Source organism: Bombyx mandarina, chromosome 16 (genome assembly GCF_030267445.1).
Source record: "Bombyx mandarina strain Sakado chromosome 16, ASM3026744v2".
Lineage (NCBI taxonomy): Eukaryota > Metazoa > Arthropoda > Insecta > Lepidoptera > Bombycidae > Bombyx > Bombyx mandarina.
The window spans coordinates 11,255,751-11,271,058 of record NC_143222.1 but is presented as its reverse complement, the minus strand read 5'-3'; the positions used below and the strand labels follow the sequence as shown (position 1 = coordinate 11,271,058).

General features: G+C 35.4%; 1 protein-coding gene across 6 annotated transcripts; it reads right to left on the bottom strand.

Annotated features, from left to right (window-relative positions):
- Window positions 1–6,300: 6,300 nt before the first annotated feature.
- On the bottom strand, window positions 6,301–12,993 carry Rad1 (Radiation insensitive 1). Of its 6 annotated transcripts, none has more exons than XM_089733868.1 (8): window positions 12,865–12,993; window positions 12,293–12,519; window positions 11,704–11,920; window positions 10,414–10,551; window positions 9,787–9,890; window positions 8,868–9,099; window positions 7,636–7,767; window positions 6,301–6,474 (listed from the first exon to the last, which is right to left on the bottom strand). In XM_089733868.1, exons 3-8 carry the CDS (start codon window positions 11,794–11,796, stop codon window positions 6,361–6,363), a joined length of 813 nt encoding a protein of 270 aa, XP_089589994.1. In that variant the 5' UTR covers window positions 11,797–11,920; window positions 12,293–12,519; window positions 12,865–12,993; the 3' UTR covers window positions 6,301–6,360. The 6 variants fall into 6 exon arrangements, with proteins under 6 accessions (XP_089589994.1, XP_089589992.1, XP_089589989.1 ...); XM_089733866.1 differs by having other exon boundaries at window positions 12,738–12,992; XM_089733863.1 differs by having other exon boundaries at window positions 11,692–11,920; window positions 12,738–12,987.
- Between the last annotated feature and the right edge of the window lie 2,315 nt (window positions 12,994–15,308).

The window sequence follows — 15,308 nt, the reverse complement described above, 5'->3', positions numbered from 1 at the left end:
TGACGCCTAAATATTTGACCTTCGGGGCCCACGGTATGGGCTGGTCGAACATCGTGATCGGGCGAACGGCGGGGGCGGGGGTATTGACGCGCCTAGTCGGGAGGGGGTACTGAATCGTTTTTTCGTTGCTTATTTATATATATATATATATATATATATATATATATATTATTATTTTTTACTGCCGTATAGGCAGACGAGCATACGGCCCACCTGATGGTGAGTGGTTACCGTCGCTCATGGACGTCAGCAATGCCAGGGGCAGAGCCAAGCCGCTGCCTAGAATCTATATATATATTATATATACAGTCAAAATCTGTTATAACGACATCGAAGGGACTACTCAAATTCAGTCGTAAAACCCGATAGCCGTAACAACCGGTGATGTTTAATGTGTATCGTGCAAGTACAAACAAATTGATAGGGAATTATTGGAAAAATATATATACATAATACGCGATTTTTCTTCAATATTAATTTGTTTTCTTTTTTTTGCGACATTTTGAAAGTTTCACGAATAACTCCACAAAGTTTTGGTACGTCTTGTGTATAGATAAGTAACAAACTAACTGAAGAGATATGAAGAAGCGGGCTTTGACTCTACCGCATGCACGTGTTTTGTTTCTAAGAATTAGAAAATACCTTACAATAGACTAAATCCTATTGTTTTCTTTCCTGATTTTAATAGCCATTGAAGACAAATCTACATTTGTCTTCAATGGTAGGTATTCTAGGTATCTACATACCTATTCAAATTGTTTACATTACGTTAGCCGGTTGTTCTAACAAATCTAATTCTCCGAAATATTAGTTAAATGTGGTAGTTTTATGAGGTATGTCGTTATTAGCAATGTCGTATAAAGCAATGTTTTTAATAAGGCGTTCATATGGCATTCAGCCGGGACCTTTGTTCTAGGTTATTATAACCGGCATGTTGTTCTAAACGTTGTCGCAGTAAACGGTTTTGACTGTATATAGATATCTGAGAATAGAAGGAAAATTGTATAGGTATTAACTATTATTACTAATTTAATGTATTTTGTTAGTAAACCTTTAGTTTACATTGTGGGAAGTAAGTTTGTTTATGTATTTAAGAACTTATTATCTTGTTATATTATGATACATAAATGAACATTAAGTTTAAACAGATCCAGATGTCCATAAACTCTTATCTATGACCATTTTCAGAAATGAGCAACTCGAGATTAATATAATGATTTAATAATACACTTTGTCGCGTTTTCAGAAGTTACAATAATCTTCATCATTATTAAAGTCAATCTCCGGTACCCCCCATCTCTGTTGATTATTTTCTCCATTCGCCTTATCTATAACTGCACTTTTAAGCCTTCTTCTCCTTAAGGTCTTGATTCTGGACTATTTTTAAGTTACCTGATCACATGTGAAATAAAACTGGCGCATCCAACGACTCAGTTAGGAACGTTGAAAATTCACACCATTATCAAATGTAGTCGTCAATGCACTAGTTTGGATTAAAGTTCTTTACGACCGCCTGTTTTATACGTTAACCATCAATCACGGCGAGATGGGATAATGCTACGGACATATGATGAAATGATTGTGACAGTTTCTCATATAACTTAATAACTAGTAAAACTCTTCGCCTATGTTAATTATTCATGGCTATCACTTATAGCACGGATTGATGACCGTAACTAGACGTTTTACGCTTATTATTATTTATATATTGTTTATAGTTATACGGTAGCTTTGTCACTCCCACCTTTCATAAATATTTGTTAACCCTAATATTCTCATTCGCCTTCGAATGCAGTAAACGATGTAGACTTTTTCGCTAATTTATTAATCTGAAGATTATACCATAGTTTAAACAAATTCTGCTTTATATAGTAGAAGATTAGATGTCAAACTGGTGGGCTTATTTTATCATTAACTTTCCTTTCTCTGTACTGATCGGAAAAATTAATAGTGATAAATATTATGAGGTAAAGAGAGACTGCTCCTTATAGGCGATTTATTCATTTAAAAGTAAATGTAAGGAACTAATGAGTGAAATTCATCCAATGGAATGAAAATAAACATTAGTTCTTTTTGTTGTACTCTCAATTTTGTATAACTGCGACATTCTTGAGAACATATTCTAGTAATTAAATTCAATAGCCAATTTGTAGATAAAATTAAGGCAAAGTGATGATTATGAAATAGTTCTTTTGTCACTTTTTGGTACCGAAACCTATGAGAAAGATGCCAAATTGTAAGCATAATCTTAATGTTATCCTTTTAGGTGTTTAGAGCACACTTACATGTAGCTATTTATTTAATTATTTAATTTAATAGTATCTTCGTAAGGTAGCGGATGATGTGCAATCATTATTTATTTAGGGTTTATGGCATAGCCTATTATTTTTTGAACTTATAATAATAATAATATTAATGTTAAAATATTAAGGTTTCGTTGTAAAGAACAGTATGCGCAATATTCTTTTTATGATTGAAGGATTACTGGTGGCCCGGAGGCCTTTCCAGTTTCACTAGGACTGGTGGGCGAGCAGAGGCTCAGCCAGGAGGGGTGGGATTGGCTAACAGCTGCCTGAGCGCCTCCGAAGGAGACCTAACAACTCAAGAGCAGCTGCTACGCGAATGATACTACTACCGAATCGGAATCGCGATCCGCTGAGAAAATCCGGCGAGAAACGCAGCGACCTGATGCATGGGTTATGTTGCACGTCTAACAATTTGTCGAGTTCGACGAGTACGGTTACCGGGGTCCCTAAGCCTGCTCCTAGCGTTAGAGCTGAAGGCGTCTAATGCAAAGGTTATTGGAACTAATGGATCCGTAAGGAAAATGCGCAATATCCATTCAGAACTAGCAATTCTGAATACTAATTGTAGCTTTAAACAAATTCTTTGACATGATGTAATGAATTGAATTTCACATCACAATAGTTTGGATCGTACCAATTATATCACGTTTCATGACACTTATATTCAGCCGTCTGTGTGGTACTAACCACACCAACCAACAAGTTAAAAAACTCGCACTAGCGAGTTTTTTAACTTCTTTCTAATACTTGATTGTTTACTGGTGATACCCACCACCCCTGCCTATTTCTGCCGTGAAGCAGTAATGCGTTTCGGTTTGAAGGACGGGGTAGCCGTAGTAACTATACTGAGACCTTAAAACTCATATCTCAAGGTGGCTGGCGGAATTTACGTTGCAGCAGTCTATGGGCTCCGGTAACTACTTTAACACCAGGTGGGCTGTGAACTCGTGCACCCATCTACGCAATAAAAAAAAGTTAAAGAAGCGCCCCTAGCGGCAAACGAAGAAATAAAAAATTTACACTAAGCACACAATTCCACTTAAAGGTTTTTCGATTATTATACTCCGAACATGTAGGAAATTTGTAAACATAATTAAGTTAATAATGTAATCGAGTAGAAGAAAGCGGAACTAGAGATAAGTAGAAACATAGTTTCTGTAACAGAATCTCATAATATGACATATACGAAAAGTAGAACTGAAATTATGAAAATTAAAAAATGCTAGCAAATTTTACGCCTGTTGCGTTTATAAAGTTATTAAAATATTACAGGGGTTAGCGTAATATCATAATAATGTTTATTAAAAAAACCTAGTAAATATACTTTTAATGGCTTTGGCTATAACAATTTACTGTATAATTAACAGAATTAAGATTAAAAATTTGTAATTGTCTATGGCTAGTTGAGGTAGAGGTTTGAAAAATGAATTAAGATAGGCGCGTGGTTATCAAACAAAAGACTAGTTGAATTATCATTATAGCAATTTAGCACTGTAGTTATTGTATTGAATTGAACGTTTTTTTCGGTTATAACAGCGGTGGCCATTAAATAAAATTTGCTGAATTATTATAGGTTATTTAAGTAATACGAACATTTGAAAGTAAAGAACAGATTTAACCAGCGGCTTTAAACCTTTTTTAATCAGAGACGCACTAACTTAAGTTAGGTACTCTTTACAATTTGGATACATGCAAATTTTTTAATACCTAATTGAAATGAAGACATTTGACGTGAATATATTAAAATGTACACCATTAATCTATTAAATATAGTTCATTTTCGATCTCTTAAAGCTTGACGCGGTGCTTGAGAGCCCCTGGATTAAATAATACACATAGAATAAGAATGATAAAATCCAGTCTTATTTAAATAGCGAAATGATCTGTCAATATTTATTTGATCGTAGTAGTTACTTTCAAGGTTCTGGTAAACAGCTGTATCATCTTATCTACATAAACTTACATAACAAAAATTCAATTTCAATTTAAGATGATAAAGTTATATTGTAATTTCACATTGCAGTGAACAAAAAGGCTGAGGCAGATGCAATCTTAGATCGATTAGATAGATAAAAATCCAAAAATTCATTTGTATGGAATATATTATAATTATGGCAAATGTACTTAAAGGAAAATGCATTAACAGTAAACACATTTATTATAATGTAACCTGTAAATTAAAAAAAATATCGATATGTTAGCGTAAGCATATTTATAAAATAAAAACAAAATTGTTGTTCCGAATAATATACAATTGACGTGAAATTATATGAATGTTATTTAATGGTGTAATATTAATATGTGTTTTAATGTTGTAAAGCTTATAAATATAGTCGTAATGCTTTTAATATAATTCGAGTTTGCGTGTATTTGAGTCTGAGAATTAATTGTGGTGGGTCACTTCTCTTGAGAGTTGAGATATAGGTACTATCTTATAGTATCCTGTAAAAAAATCCTATGTATAGGCAAAGCTTAATGTTAAGAGGTTAACTGAGTCACATAGATACGGCACTGTAAATACCTACCTACCGCCAATTCTTGAGGCGAAGGGGGTGAAATGAATACAAAAATGTGTCTATGGGATAAAATCCTTTCATTCGAACTAAAACGGCTGGCTACTTCACAAAAGAACATTGTTTGATGAAAATACCAGTGCGGCATCAAAACACACAGACACGTGTAAGATCTAGTCATTTTACAGAATGAAAGGAGATTACACAACAAAGAGAACAGAGAAGAGTGACTTAACTTTAGATCCACGGACAAAATAGTGTAAAAAATTCAAACGCCTACTCATAGGTCATTTTAATAGGTGACATTTGACAATTCATCAAAATTCAACAACGTAACCTTGTAACGGCGGGCAAAATATTTTTTCATTCACTTTAATCGATGTTTTGAAGCAGGTCACCTCACTACAAAGATAAAACTGACAGACGTCAAATGTTACCTATTTAAAATGACTCAATATTAATCAAACAGTAACGAATTCAAATGCAATATAGTAAGTGTCGTACTTACGTTATGCACTAGCAACTACTTTTTGAGGAGATGAAGAAACTTAGAACAGTCCAAAATACTTTTTACGATTTCTTTGTAATTTTCACAATAATAGATAGGTATATATGCACCATCATTAAATCGATCAAAAAAGAAAATATTAGTTTGATAGTGCATATCGTCCGTAAGAGTAGGTTATAAGTCGATAACATTCCTCGTAAGATTCGTGTGTAATAAATGTAAATCAAACGAAATATGTATACAGAATATATTTTATCCAAATTGTTTCATTTATAATCCCCCCATAAAAACAATGCCTTCATTGCTTCACCATGCATTCATATTAGTCAAAACCGTGTGCTTAGTGGGAGTTTTTTAAAAGTTCTCGATAGCGTAAAAGTTAACTCAAATTTGTATGCAGTTGGAACAGTGCCCCTAGCGGCAAGCGTAAGCAAACGATCCAACTCCATACAAATTTGAGTTAAGTTTTACGCCATCGAAAACGTTAAAAAACTCTTAAGTACACAGCGCCGGTTTTGTCGGAGGTAAACAGAAGGTGTAAAAATCACAATTGTGATTTCGACTTCATGTTTTAAGGTGAGAGGCAGCTTTCACGTTGGGATGTCTATGAAATCCGGTTAATTCCACTCACCATTAGGTGGACGGTATGCTCGTCTGCCTACAAGGGCAATAAAAAAAAAGTTGCTAGCACTAACCCTAGCAAGAGCAGTGCTTCGCTGAATCTATCACCGGATCGCAAGCGCGACTCACTGAGAAGAAGCGTCAATTTACTCGTCGAGCCCTTCGTCGCAAGCGGCGGGTTCGACGAGAACGATGACCGGTGCTTGAGGTACCTAAAAGCACCCTTAGTGGATCCGAAATGACTTTTATGCTTCTATACTAATGACCTCTCTTACATAGATAATAACATAACATTACTAATGACATGTTCTTTATAGCCGGCTTAGCGTAATTAAAAAAAAAAACAACATGAAAATATGCAATATTCTTTATTAACAAAATAACAGGAGTTTCCTTTTCAATACAATTCACATCAGTCGTCAAGTAAAGGCACTATATAGAATTCAGAGAACATGTGTTTGTTGTCGTCCCTTTCTAACTTCAGCTGAAGCAATAACAGGCCCGTGGAGCTGCATCTTAATACGACCTATAAGGTTAAAAGTATTTTTTACTGTTGCTGTGTGAACTTTGACACGCATTAACCCACTGAGTTTCTCGCCGGTTCTTCTGAGGATCGCATCTCCGATCCGGTGGTAGATTCTGCGATCCAGTGTTAGAGCAACACTGCGGTTTGAGCCGTTAAGTACTCTCCACAAGCCTCGTTTGAAGAAGGATATGTCATAGCGCTTGGAAAACACCGTGGAGGGGAGCTCATTCCAAAGCCGAATGGTACGTGGAAGTGTACTGTGGATGTTCGCAGTCGCTCCAGGTAGTATGGATGAACTCTACTCTGGTGGCGGGCGGTGCGATGGTAAAAACGAGATGATGGAATCATCTCAAACAATTCCTCAGAGCACTCCCCATGGAACATACGGTACAAAATACAAAGGGAACCGAAGTCCCTCCGTAGACCCAGAGGTTCCAAACGATCCGTGAGAATGAATGGTACCAGATAAAGGAAATAAATGTAAGATTTTTAGTATACACATACATATATTTAATGTACATCCATAACCCTGGAAAATACATTTTTATATTTATTATACAAATATCTTCCCTTGGCCGAATTCGAACCCGCGACCCCCTTGTGTACTGACTATGTCACCACTACACCAGGCGGCCGTTAAATGTTTCATAATCTATACTAATATTATAAAGAGAAAAGATTTGTTTGTTTGTATTGAATAGGCTCCAAAACTACTGAACCGATTTGAAAAATTCTTTCACTGTTTAGAAGCTACACTCTTCCCGTGTGACGTAGGCTATAATCATTTTTGAAAAAAAAAATTGGGATCCTTACTAAAACTCCAATAATGTAACCCAAGGCGCAAAAAAATTACCTAAAATATTCTTTACATCGCGTGCCCTGCGAAAACTATTGATGATAGAATAAAATTATTTACAAAAAGTGTCGCGACAGCTTATGTCTAACTATTATAGTTATGCCGCAATAAGTGTTCTTTTATTTAAAAAAATAAAACAACAACAAATATCGTTGAAATTTTTGTTAAAGACCCGAGCGGAGCCGGAGCGGGCCGCTAGTGTGTTATAAATATACTTCTGAATGTAGATTGTGCTAAAAATTAGATGAAAATCAATTTAACTATAGAGTAGATTAGCTCACAGAGAGTTCGTTTATGATTTATACCTTATTTGAAATAGCTAGAGCTTTCATGCAGAGCCTGAGGTGGTGGAGTTGATATTTGAGGGTCAGTTCTCGTTCACAGCTAAAGCTCTGCAGTGTGTCTGAACACTCAGGCACTTCGATACAGGATCGATCCTGTACAATAAAAGAAAAAATACTAACAAATTTAATTGTTCAACCCTGTTAAAGTTTGAAGTAATATATGTTGATACGGTTACGCCGGTAAGAGCAACGCCATCTATCGCTAATTAGCCGAAATTGATGTCAAAAGAGCTAGTAATACCGAAAACGTTCGAGAAGTGTACCGCCACCTATTATCAAAAAGCAGTTTTTTTCCTACCTAAGCTGATAGCCTTGAGAGGCTATTTCAGCGGATCCTTAACTAGTAGGTGAGCTCACGGGGCTCAAACCTGACGACGTTGCTAACACGAACCCTAGCAAGAGCCGTGCTTCGCAGAATCTACCACCGGATCGGAAACGCGACCCACTGAGAAGATCCGGCGAGAAACTCAGTGGGCTGTGTCTGAGGGTGGAAGCACACATCGAAACGACTAGTACTATCGGGAATGTTCTCGATAATTGCAGACTTGGCGTGTCGACTATAAAAGCGTTGCAAAGATGACATGAAGGCAGTCAGTAATTGGTTCTACTCGAAGCGAAACAGCGAACGGATCACCTGAAGCGAAGCGGAAGAAGTGAATTGCGATTTGTGAAGTGTGTTTTGAATGTTCTAAGTGTTTTAATTTGTACTTCGGTGAAAGTTTTATCTATTCCGAGCCTCAGAACGTAACAGTATCATACATTAATAATTTTGATTTCGACTTTGATGACCACGACCATTCTGTTGAGAGTGATACTGACAGAGAAGAAGAACCTTCATTATTTATTTATTGCACTTCAGGTAAAAATTACATTGGCGGACCTTAATGCCTAAGGCATTCTCTACCGGTCAACCAAAGGTAGTGCAGAGTAAATAGTTGTAGGTGCAATGAAAATATACATATCCATACACACATACATACATATAATAGTTTATATAGTATCAAAAGGAATTATCATTAAGGTAATTCAAGAAGATGTTATTGTACAACTGATACTTTGACGAGAAAACTTCTTTTTATTCGTAGGTAGGCAGCGGCTTTTCACCATCAGGTGGGCCGTATGCTCGTCTGTCTACGAGGGCAATAAAAAAAATCTATTTTTCAGAGAAATGCCAATACAGTGAAAAGGCTAACCTGCATTCCATACGTAACGATGGTGAAGTGTGGCGGTTCAGGCTGCAACCTCAACTCCAAGACGTCGGCACTCCTCTCGACGTCCCCGAGTACCGCGAGTAGGGCTCCGGCGCGGACCACGAGCTTCGCCACGTCCGTCTCCTCGGGACTGCGAAGCTCCAGCATCGAATCTGGAGTCTGGCTCCATATCTCGCAGTCCGTCATGACGTTACGAAACGACTGAGGCTGTAAGCTGATACGAGAGTTTTATTGTAGCTCGTGATTTTTATTACATGGCTGATATTGCTTTTTTTCTACCTATTCTAATTACCTCGAAGGATCATACCAGATTCACTGAACGAGTAGGTCTAGAATCTACCACCGGATCGGAAACGCGATCCACTGAAAAGATCCGGCGAGAAACTCAGTGGGCTGTGTCTATGGGTTAATTTACTCGTCGAGCCCTTCGTCGCAAGCGACGGGTTCAGCAAGAATGCCTTCATGTCATCTCTTCAACGCTTTTATAGTCGATACGACAAGTCTACAATTATCGAGAAAATTTCCGGTAGTACTAGTAATTTTATATGTTTTCGCTATTTGATAATAGATGGCGTTACAATTCTTGGGCGTTCTCGATATTACTAGTTCTTTTCATATTTGTTTCTGCTATATAATTACAGATGGCGTTACTCTTATCCGCATAAAAGTATAATATTTTTTTATTAAGAAGCTATGACGATGTAAGATCCTCTCAATAGATATTGCGGAGATACTTTAGCTCATCCTTATTGCACTCAAGTTGCTAATGTAAATACATACAGAGAGACTGTACCTTTTCTACATATAAGAACTCTTTTTCTAGTCACGGAGCACAGGAATTTGGTGTTGTCAGCTCCCATGTAAGCTCATCAAAGGAGATTATCCTGTTGTACAAACTTACACAAGTAACAGCGGGGATCCTTCACATTTGTAATACATTTTCAAGCTGGCCTCTTCACCCGAGCCAAATATGTTTAAGCATTCTGCTAAAACTGCTAAGCTGATCTGAAACATATAAAAAAATGTTTACACTGAACATACATGGAAACACACAGCATACATTAAATTAGATTCATGAATGATTTGGTTTGAATTCGACTCTTCCATTCTCCTTTGAAATGATGGGTCTTATTTTGATAAACTTAGATAGGAATTATGAGATAGAAAAATACAAGAAGATATTCAACTATTTGTACATAAGTTTAACTAATTTATCAAAGTATATTTGTGCAGTAATGCATACTGTAAAGTTGCTAATTATCTAACAGATGACAGGATCAGAGTGAATCTGTACCAGATTTGTTAATTTTGTATTTTTTTATATGTAATTTTGAGGTGGATTGAAAATTATCATTACAGTATTTCAATCAAGGTGAACCTATAACTTTTACAAGAATACTAAAAAACAGCTATAATTGATAATCAAGAAGTATGTCTTGTTAAGTTAATATATGTTTAATTTAAAATGAATGATTTAAGTTTGAATTCGAGGATTGTAAACAACTAATATATGTTTGTGTATTCCAACCTTAAATATGACATCTACATCATCCCTAACATGGTATTCTGTGAAGTTGTCAGCCGGTATATAAGCTGAGGCTTGAACACACTTGCCTTCCTCCACTGTTAACTTCAAACCTTCAGGTAGAGCACAGAACACTGCCGACTAAAATAAAAGACATTGAGAATTTATTACATACTACCCACTTAAATAAATGCAAGTTTGGAGATTTATGACTTTATTTCACTGGCTTGTATTTTAGAATTTCATAATAATACTTATGTCAAATCCAACTGATACTGTAAAACCGGTAAAAATTACAGCATTGTACCAAAAAGATACACCATACATACTACATTATTGGTTTTAATAAGCATATCGACAGGTGAAAAGCTATTTGGTTTAAGCGACATATATGCAACTTTACAGCAAAGCCTATTAAAGTTTAAAATTTTGAAAAAATATCATGACAAAGAAACTTCTTTATCTATTTGAAAGGAGTATGTAAACTTAATTGAAGTTCAATTGAAAGCAACAAACTGTTGATGCTACTGCTAAATAAAACGCACTTAATTGCAGAGATAAATGTCGCGTATTAAGCAAAATGTTGCTTAAACCAAAGAACCTTTCACCTCTCAATATAATATTCAAATTTTACCATAACAATTTTAAATTTATTTGGTTTTTACTGGTGGTAGGACATCTTGTGAGTCCGCACAGGTAGGTACCACCACCCTGCCTATTTCTGCCGTGAAGCAGCGATGTGTTTCGGTTTGGAGGGTGGGGTAGCTGTTGTAACTATACTGAAACCTTAGAACTTATATCTCAAGGTGGGTGGCGCATTTACGTTATAGATGTCTATGGGCTCCAGTGACCATATAACACCAGGTGGGCTGTGAGCTCGTCCACCCATCTAACAAAAAATATATATTTATTAATTGGGAGACATATGAGTCGACTATTATCAAAGGCGGCAATCTGACTTTTGGACAATGATTGGTAAATCAGAAAAATGAATTATTGACTTTGTATTCCATTTCCATTGGCAGTCACAAAACTCTTCGGAACAACATCTTAGATAAATAACAGGTTAACTATTAACCTTTATTTAATGCAGGTTTTGAACCGTATTCTTTGAAGGAGACGATTATATTCAAATAAATCTGTATTGACATATCAATAAAAATGTTTTGTCCAAATGCACAGATTGCCACCTTTGATAATAGACGACTCATATAACAAAAAGACCTCTGAGTGAATTTAAATGCATTTCAAATCTACTAAGAAAAATAAATAAATATTCACATCAAAGACTACCTCTTGAAACTGTATTGCTTTTAATAGACTACACAGAGTTTTTCCGGAGTCCATGCTAGCCGTGAAATGGTATTGAGATGAATCTTCAGCCATTTTCTTCTGTCAGGTCAAACATGGACTTCAATAACATCAGGTATTGATCATGTGTAACTGAATGTGGGATGGTCCGCTCTAATATTTGGGCCAGTCTAGCTGCCAAAACGTGTTTACATGTGACCTGATAAATAATTGTATATATTATTCAGAACCCAAAATTATTTATGTTTAATTGAGTTTAAGGAAGTTTCTCAATGAAATGTATGTATTCTCAAAGAATATTATTAAGTCAACTTACATGTTTTGTTTTGGTTAAATTATTATTTATAATAAATTTTGGTTAAATTGTTAAATTGTTAAATTGTTTTGGTTAAATGGTTTTGATAATAAAACTAGAAATTTTAGAAACAAAATTGGAACATTTGAAATGTTTTAATCAAATTGAAAATTTAAAGTTGGATCTGTCTTCAATTGAGTATACAGTATTTATGATAGATTGTGGCTGTCTCGAACGATTTCCTTTGTCTTCAGGAAGTGTTGAATCATTACTAACCTCAGTTTTCCGTTCAATAACAAGATTTTTGAATGCAAGACACGGACAGAAGTTTATTTTCGGGAATACTCTATAGCAGCGGCCGTTGTCCCCTTGAACTTCGATCAATGTTCGGCCTTTTGGATTCGTATAAATTATAAACTTTGGGTGCTTTTCTAATATTTCCAGCGACCTTTGTAAAGTTACACCGAATATGGAATGTAAAGCTAACAAATCTTCATCTGAAACTGTAAATATAAATACCGTTAAATGTAATCTTTAGACTTATAAGCTGTTCTTATTTTTTCATAATACTGTGTAATGTCTTAACTACATTAATCAATTAATTAACTTCGATAATTTCGTAGTTACAAGTTAAAACTTCAAAGCGAAATGTCAATTTAAAGTTTGAGGACGATTTCTCTTGTTAGTTTAAATCATTTAAATAAATATGATTCAAACCTACGTTGATTTGAATTTGTATTTTTTACGCGGGCTTCAATTTGTTTCAAAATACTTTCCGCGATAACTAGTATTTTAGATTCAGAAATCCTCATAATAATAATCAAAGCTAATATAATCACCAGATTTACATTAATTTACATGGATTTCTCAATTCTAGGAGATGGGTCGAGGCTTAATTTAATTTTCATACGCTTCTCAGTTTAACCAAATAAGTTTAAAGTTTTTATGAACCTGTCATACAAAAGTTGACAAACCTATGTTTTTTTTTATGGGATTTTATGACCTGGTAACTAAGACCCTTAGGTCAAGTGTTATTTTAATTTTAATACAAAAAATGATATTATTAATGAAAGAACAATGGCAGCTTTCTATACAACATTTTACCTGATATCTATTTGAGGCGTCTTGAAACAAAAAAATACTAAAACGATAGGAATAACATAGCTTAAGCTTAATCAGAAATATTTTTGGTATTAGAAAGTCACAAAAAAAACATATCAACGTGTTTACTTTATAATTTGAGGTTATCTATCAATAAGAGATGTCTATGATTTTTGTAGGCACGGACTATAACAAATTGAAAAAATAAGTAAACGATATGTTTAAATAACATTTTTAGTTTCATTATCATAGATGAACCAAGGATACACCTCTAATAGTACTCGAGTAGGTACCCTTAGCAATTGCAGAGCTACCTAGGTACATATACATATTATATAGTGTGTTCTTTCTTCTTTGTAAATGTGTAAAAATGTGTGTCAGAGATAGGTACTTTTAACCTTTTGAACGAATTAGTCACATATTTGCGACAAACGAAGGCTTGCAGAGCTAATTTACTATAGGTACCTAGTAGAATTATTTTGTCCATGCAATTTGGGTCATAAAAAATCGGAGCGGTGAAGCGAGTATTTCCCTCTCTCTTCCACTCACGAGCCTTATGGACGGGCACAGTGATGCGCATTATGTCAGTTGTCATACTGTTAAAATCATTTCATCTGCAGTGCTGCCATTACTATTACATATTTAGTTATTTAATTAAGTACTAATTGTAACAAAAGATAATTAATATTATTATTTTCATTTTAAATACTGAATATTATTAATTATCAAAAAATATTGCTTTTTTGTGCCAATAGTATAAATGCCATCCTTTACAAATGTATTAAACCGGAAGTACACAAAAATCGAATTAAAAGCTTATTAAATTAACATTTTTTCGTGGCTTTGCCACGTAAATCTAACATCGTATAAAAAACGAGCAAATAAAATGATGAAGTTTCATTTATGTCTTAATCTTAGACGCCTTTTAAAACATTCAGGTAAAAAATTGCCATTGTTCTTTAATAATTTATCGTTTATTATTAACAAAAACTTATTAACAAGAAATTAATGAATAGAAGTTGATCAATATGAAACATGGCATGAAATGAAATGAAAGGAAATGATATGATAACGAAATGAAGTGAGATATGATGATATGGGATGAAATATAATCTCAGTAGAATGATGGTCATTTACTGATATTTTTTGGAGGATCCCGAGAAGTTACGTCCGGCGTTACGGCTTACGGCTTTACGGCTTTGTTTCATTTTCCCACATTTGTGCACTTTCACAGATATTAAACAGTTAATAAACCACCGTTATTACACATTTAAACCTGAAGAAACATTAAATAGACAAAATAAAACAAATCACACAACTTCACTCCTCGTGTTCCCGCCAAAAAGTCTAAAGGTAATTTATTTTTAGTCTAACACAAATCAAATATTATGTTTTTTTTAAACATGGCAATAAGCTTCTCGCGATGCTATTTTATATTTGCCTCTAGCATTGCTGAAGTCCATGGGCGACGGTAACCATTTACCATCGGGTAGGCATCATGCTCATCGGCCTACAGTTCCAAAATAATACGGTTCCAAAATAATAATAAAAACTCTACCTACCTCCTATCTCCACAAGCCTTGTTTGAAGAAGAACATGTTATAGCGCTCGGGAAACACCGTGAAGGGGAGCCCATTCTAAAGACGGATGGTAGGTAGCAAAAAATATCCCTGGAAACGTACTGTAGATGACCGCAGTGGCTCCAGGTAGTATGGATGAACTCTACCCCGGTGGCAGACGCTGCGATGGTAAAAATGAGATGATAGTATCATCTCAAACAATTCGAAAAAGAAAAGGCATACATACAGGTGATTGTCAAAAAAATATGGAGGCTAGAAGTAGATGTTTTTTTTTTTTCCTACCAATGCTGATAGCCTTGAGAGGCTATTTCACCTTCACCCTAACGTTAGTAGGTGAGCTCGCGGGGCTCAACCGGAGAGTTGCTAACACTGACCCTAGCAAGAGCAGTGCTTCGCAGAATCTACCACCGGATCGGAAACGCGACCCACTGAGAAGATCCGGCGAGAAACTCAGTAGGCTGTGTCTATGGGTTAGTTCGCTCGTCGAGCCCTTCGTCGCAAGCGACGGGTTCGACGAGGACGGTGACCGGTGCTTGTGGTGCCTAAAAGCACCGTTAATGGATCAGGAGGATCCGTAATGACGTGCTTTGGGCGACGTCGACGGTTTACCA

What these genes read in the sequence shown, in the direction of transcription:
- Rad1 (XM_089733863.1), bottom strand. Translation starts at nt 11,796, where the DNA reads ATGGCTGAAGATTCATCTCAATACCATTTCACGGCTAGCATGGACTCC. An exon ending in GGATCCCCGCTGTTACTTGT is followed by an intron (nt 9,100 to 9,786) that starts GTAAGTTTGTAC and finishes CTCTCGTATCAG; the next exon opens with CTTACAGCCTCAGTCGTTTC. An exon ending in CTCTAGCTATTTCAAATAAG is followed by an intron (nt 6,475 to 7,635) that starts GTATAAATCATA and finishes TTAACCTTATAG; the next exon opens with GTCGTATTAAGATGCAGCTC.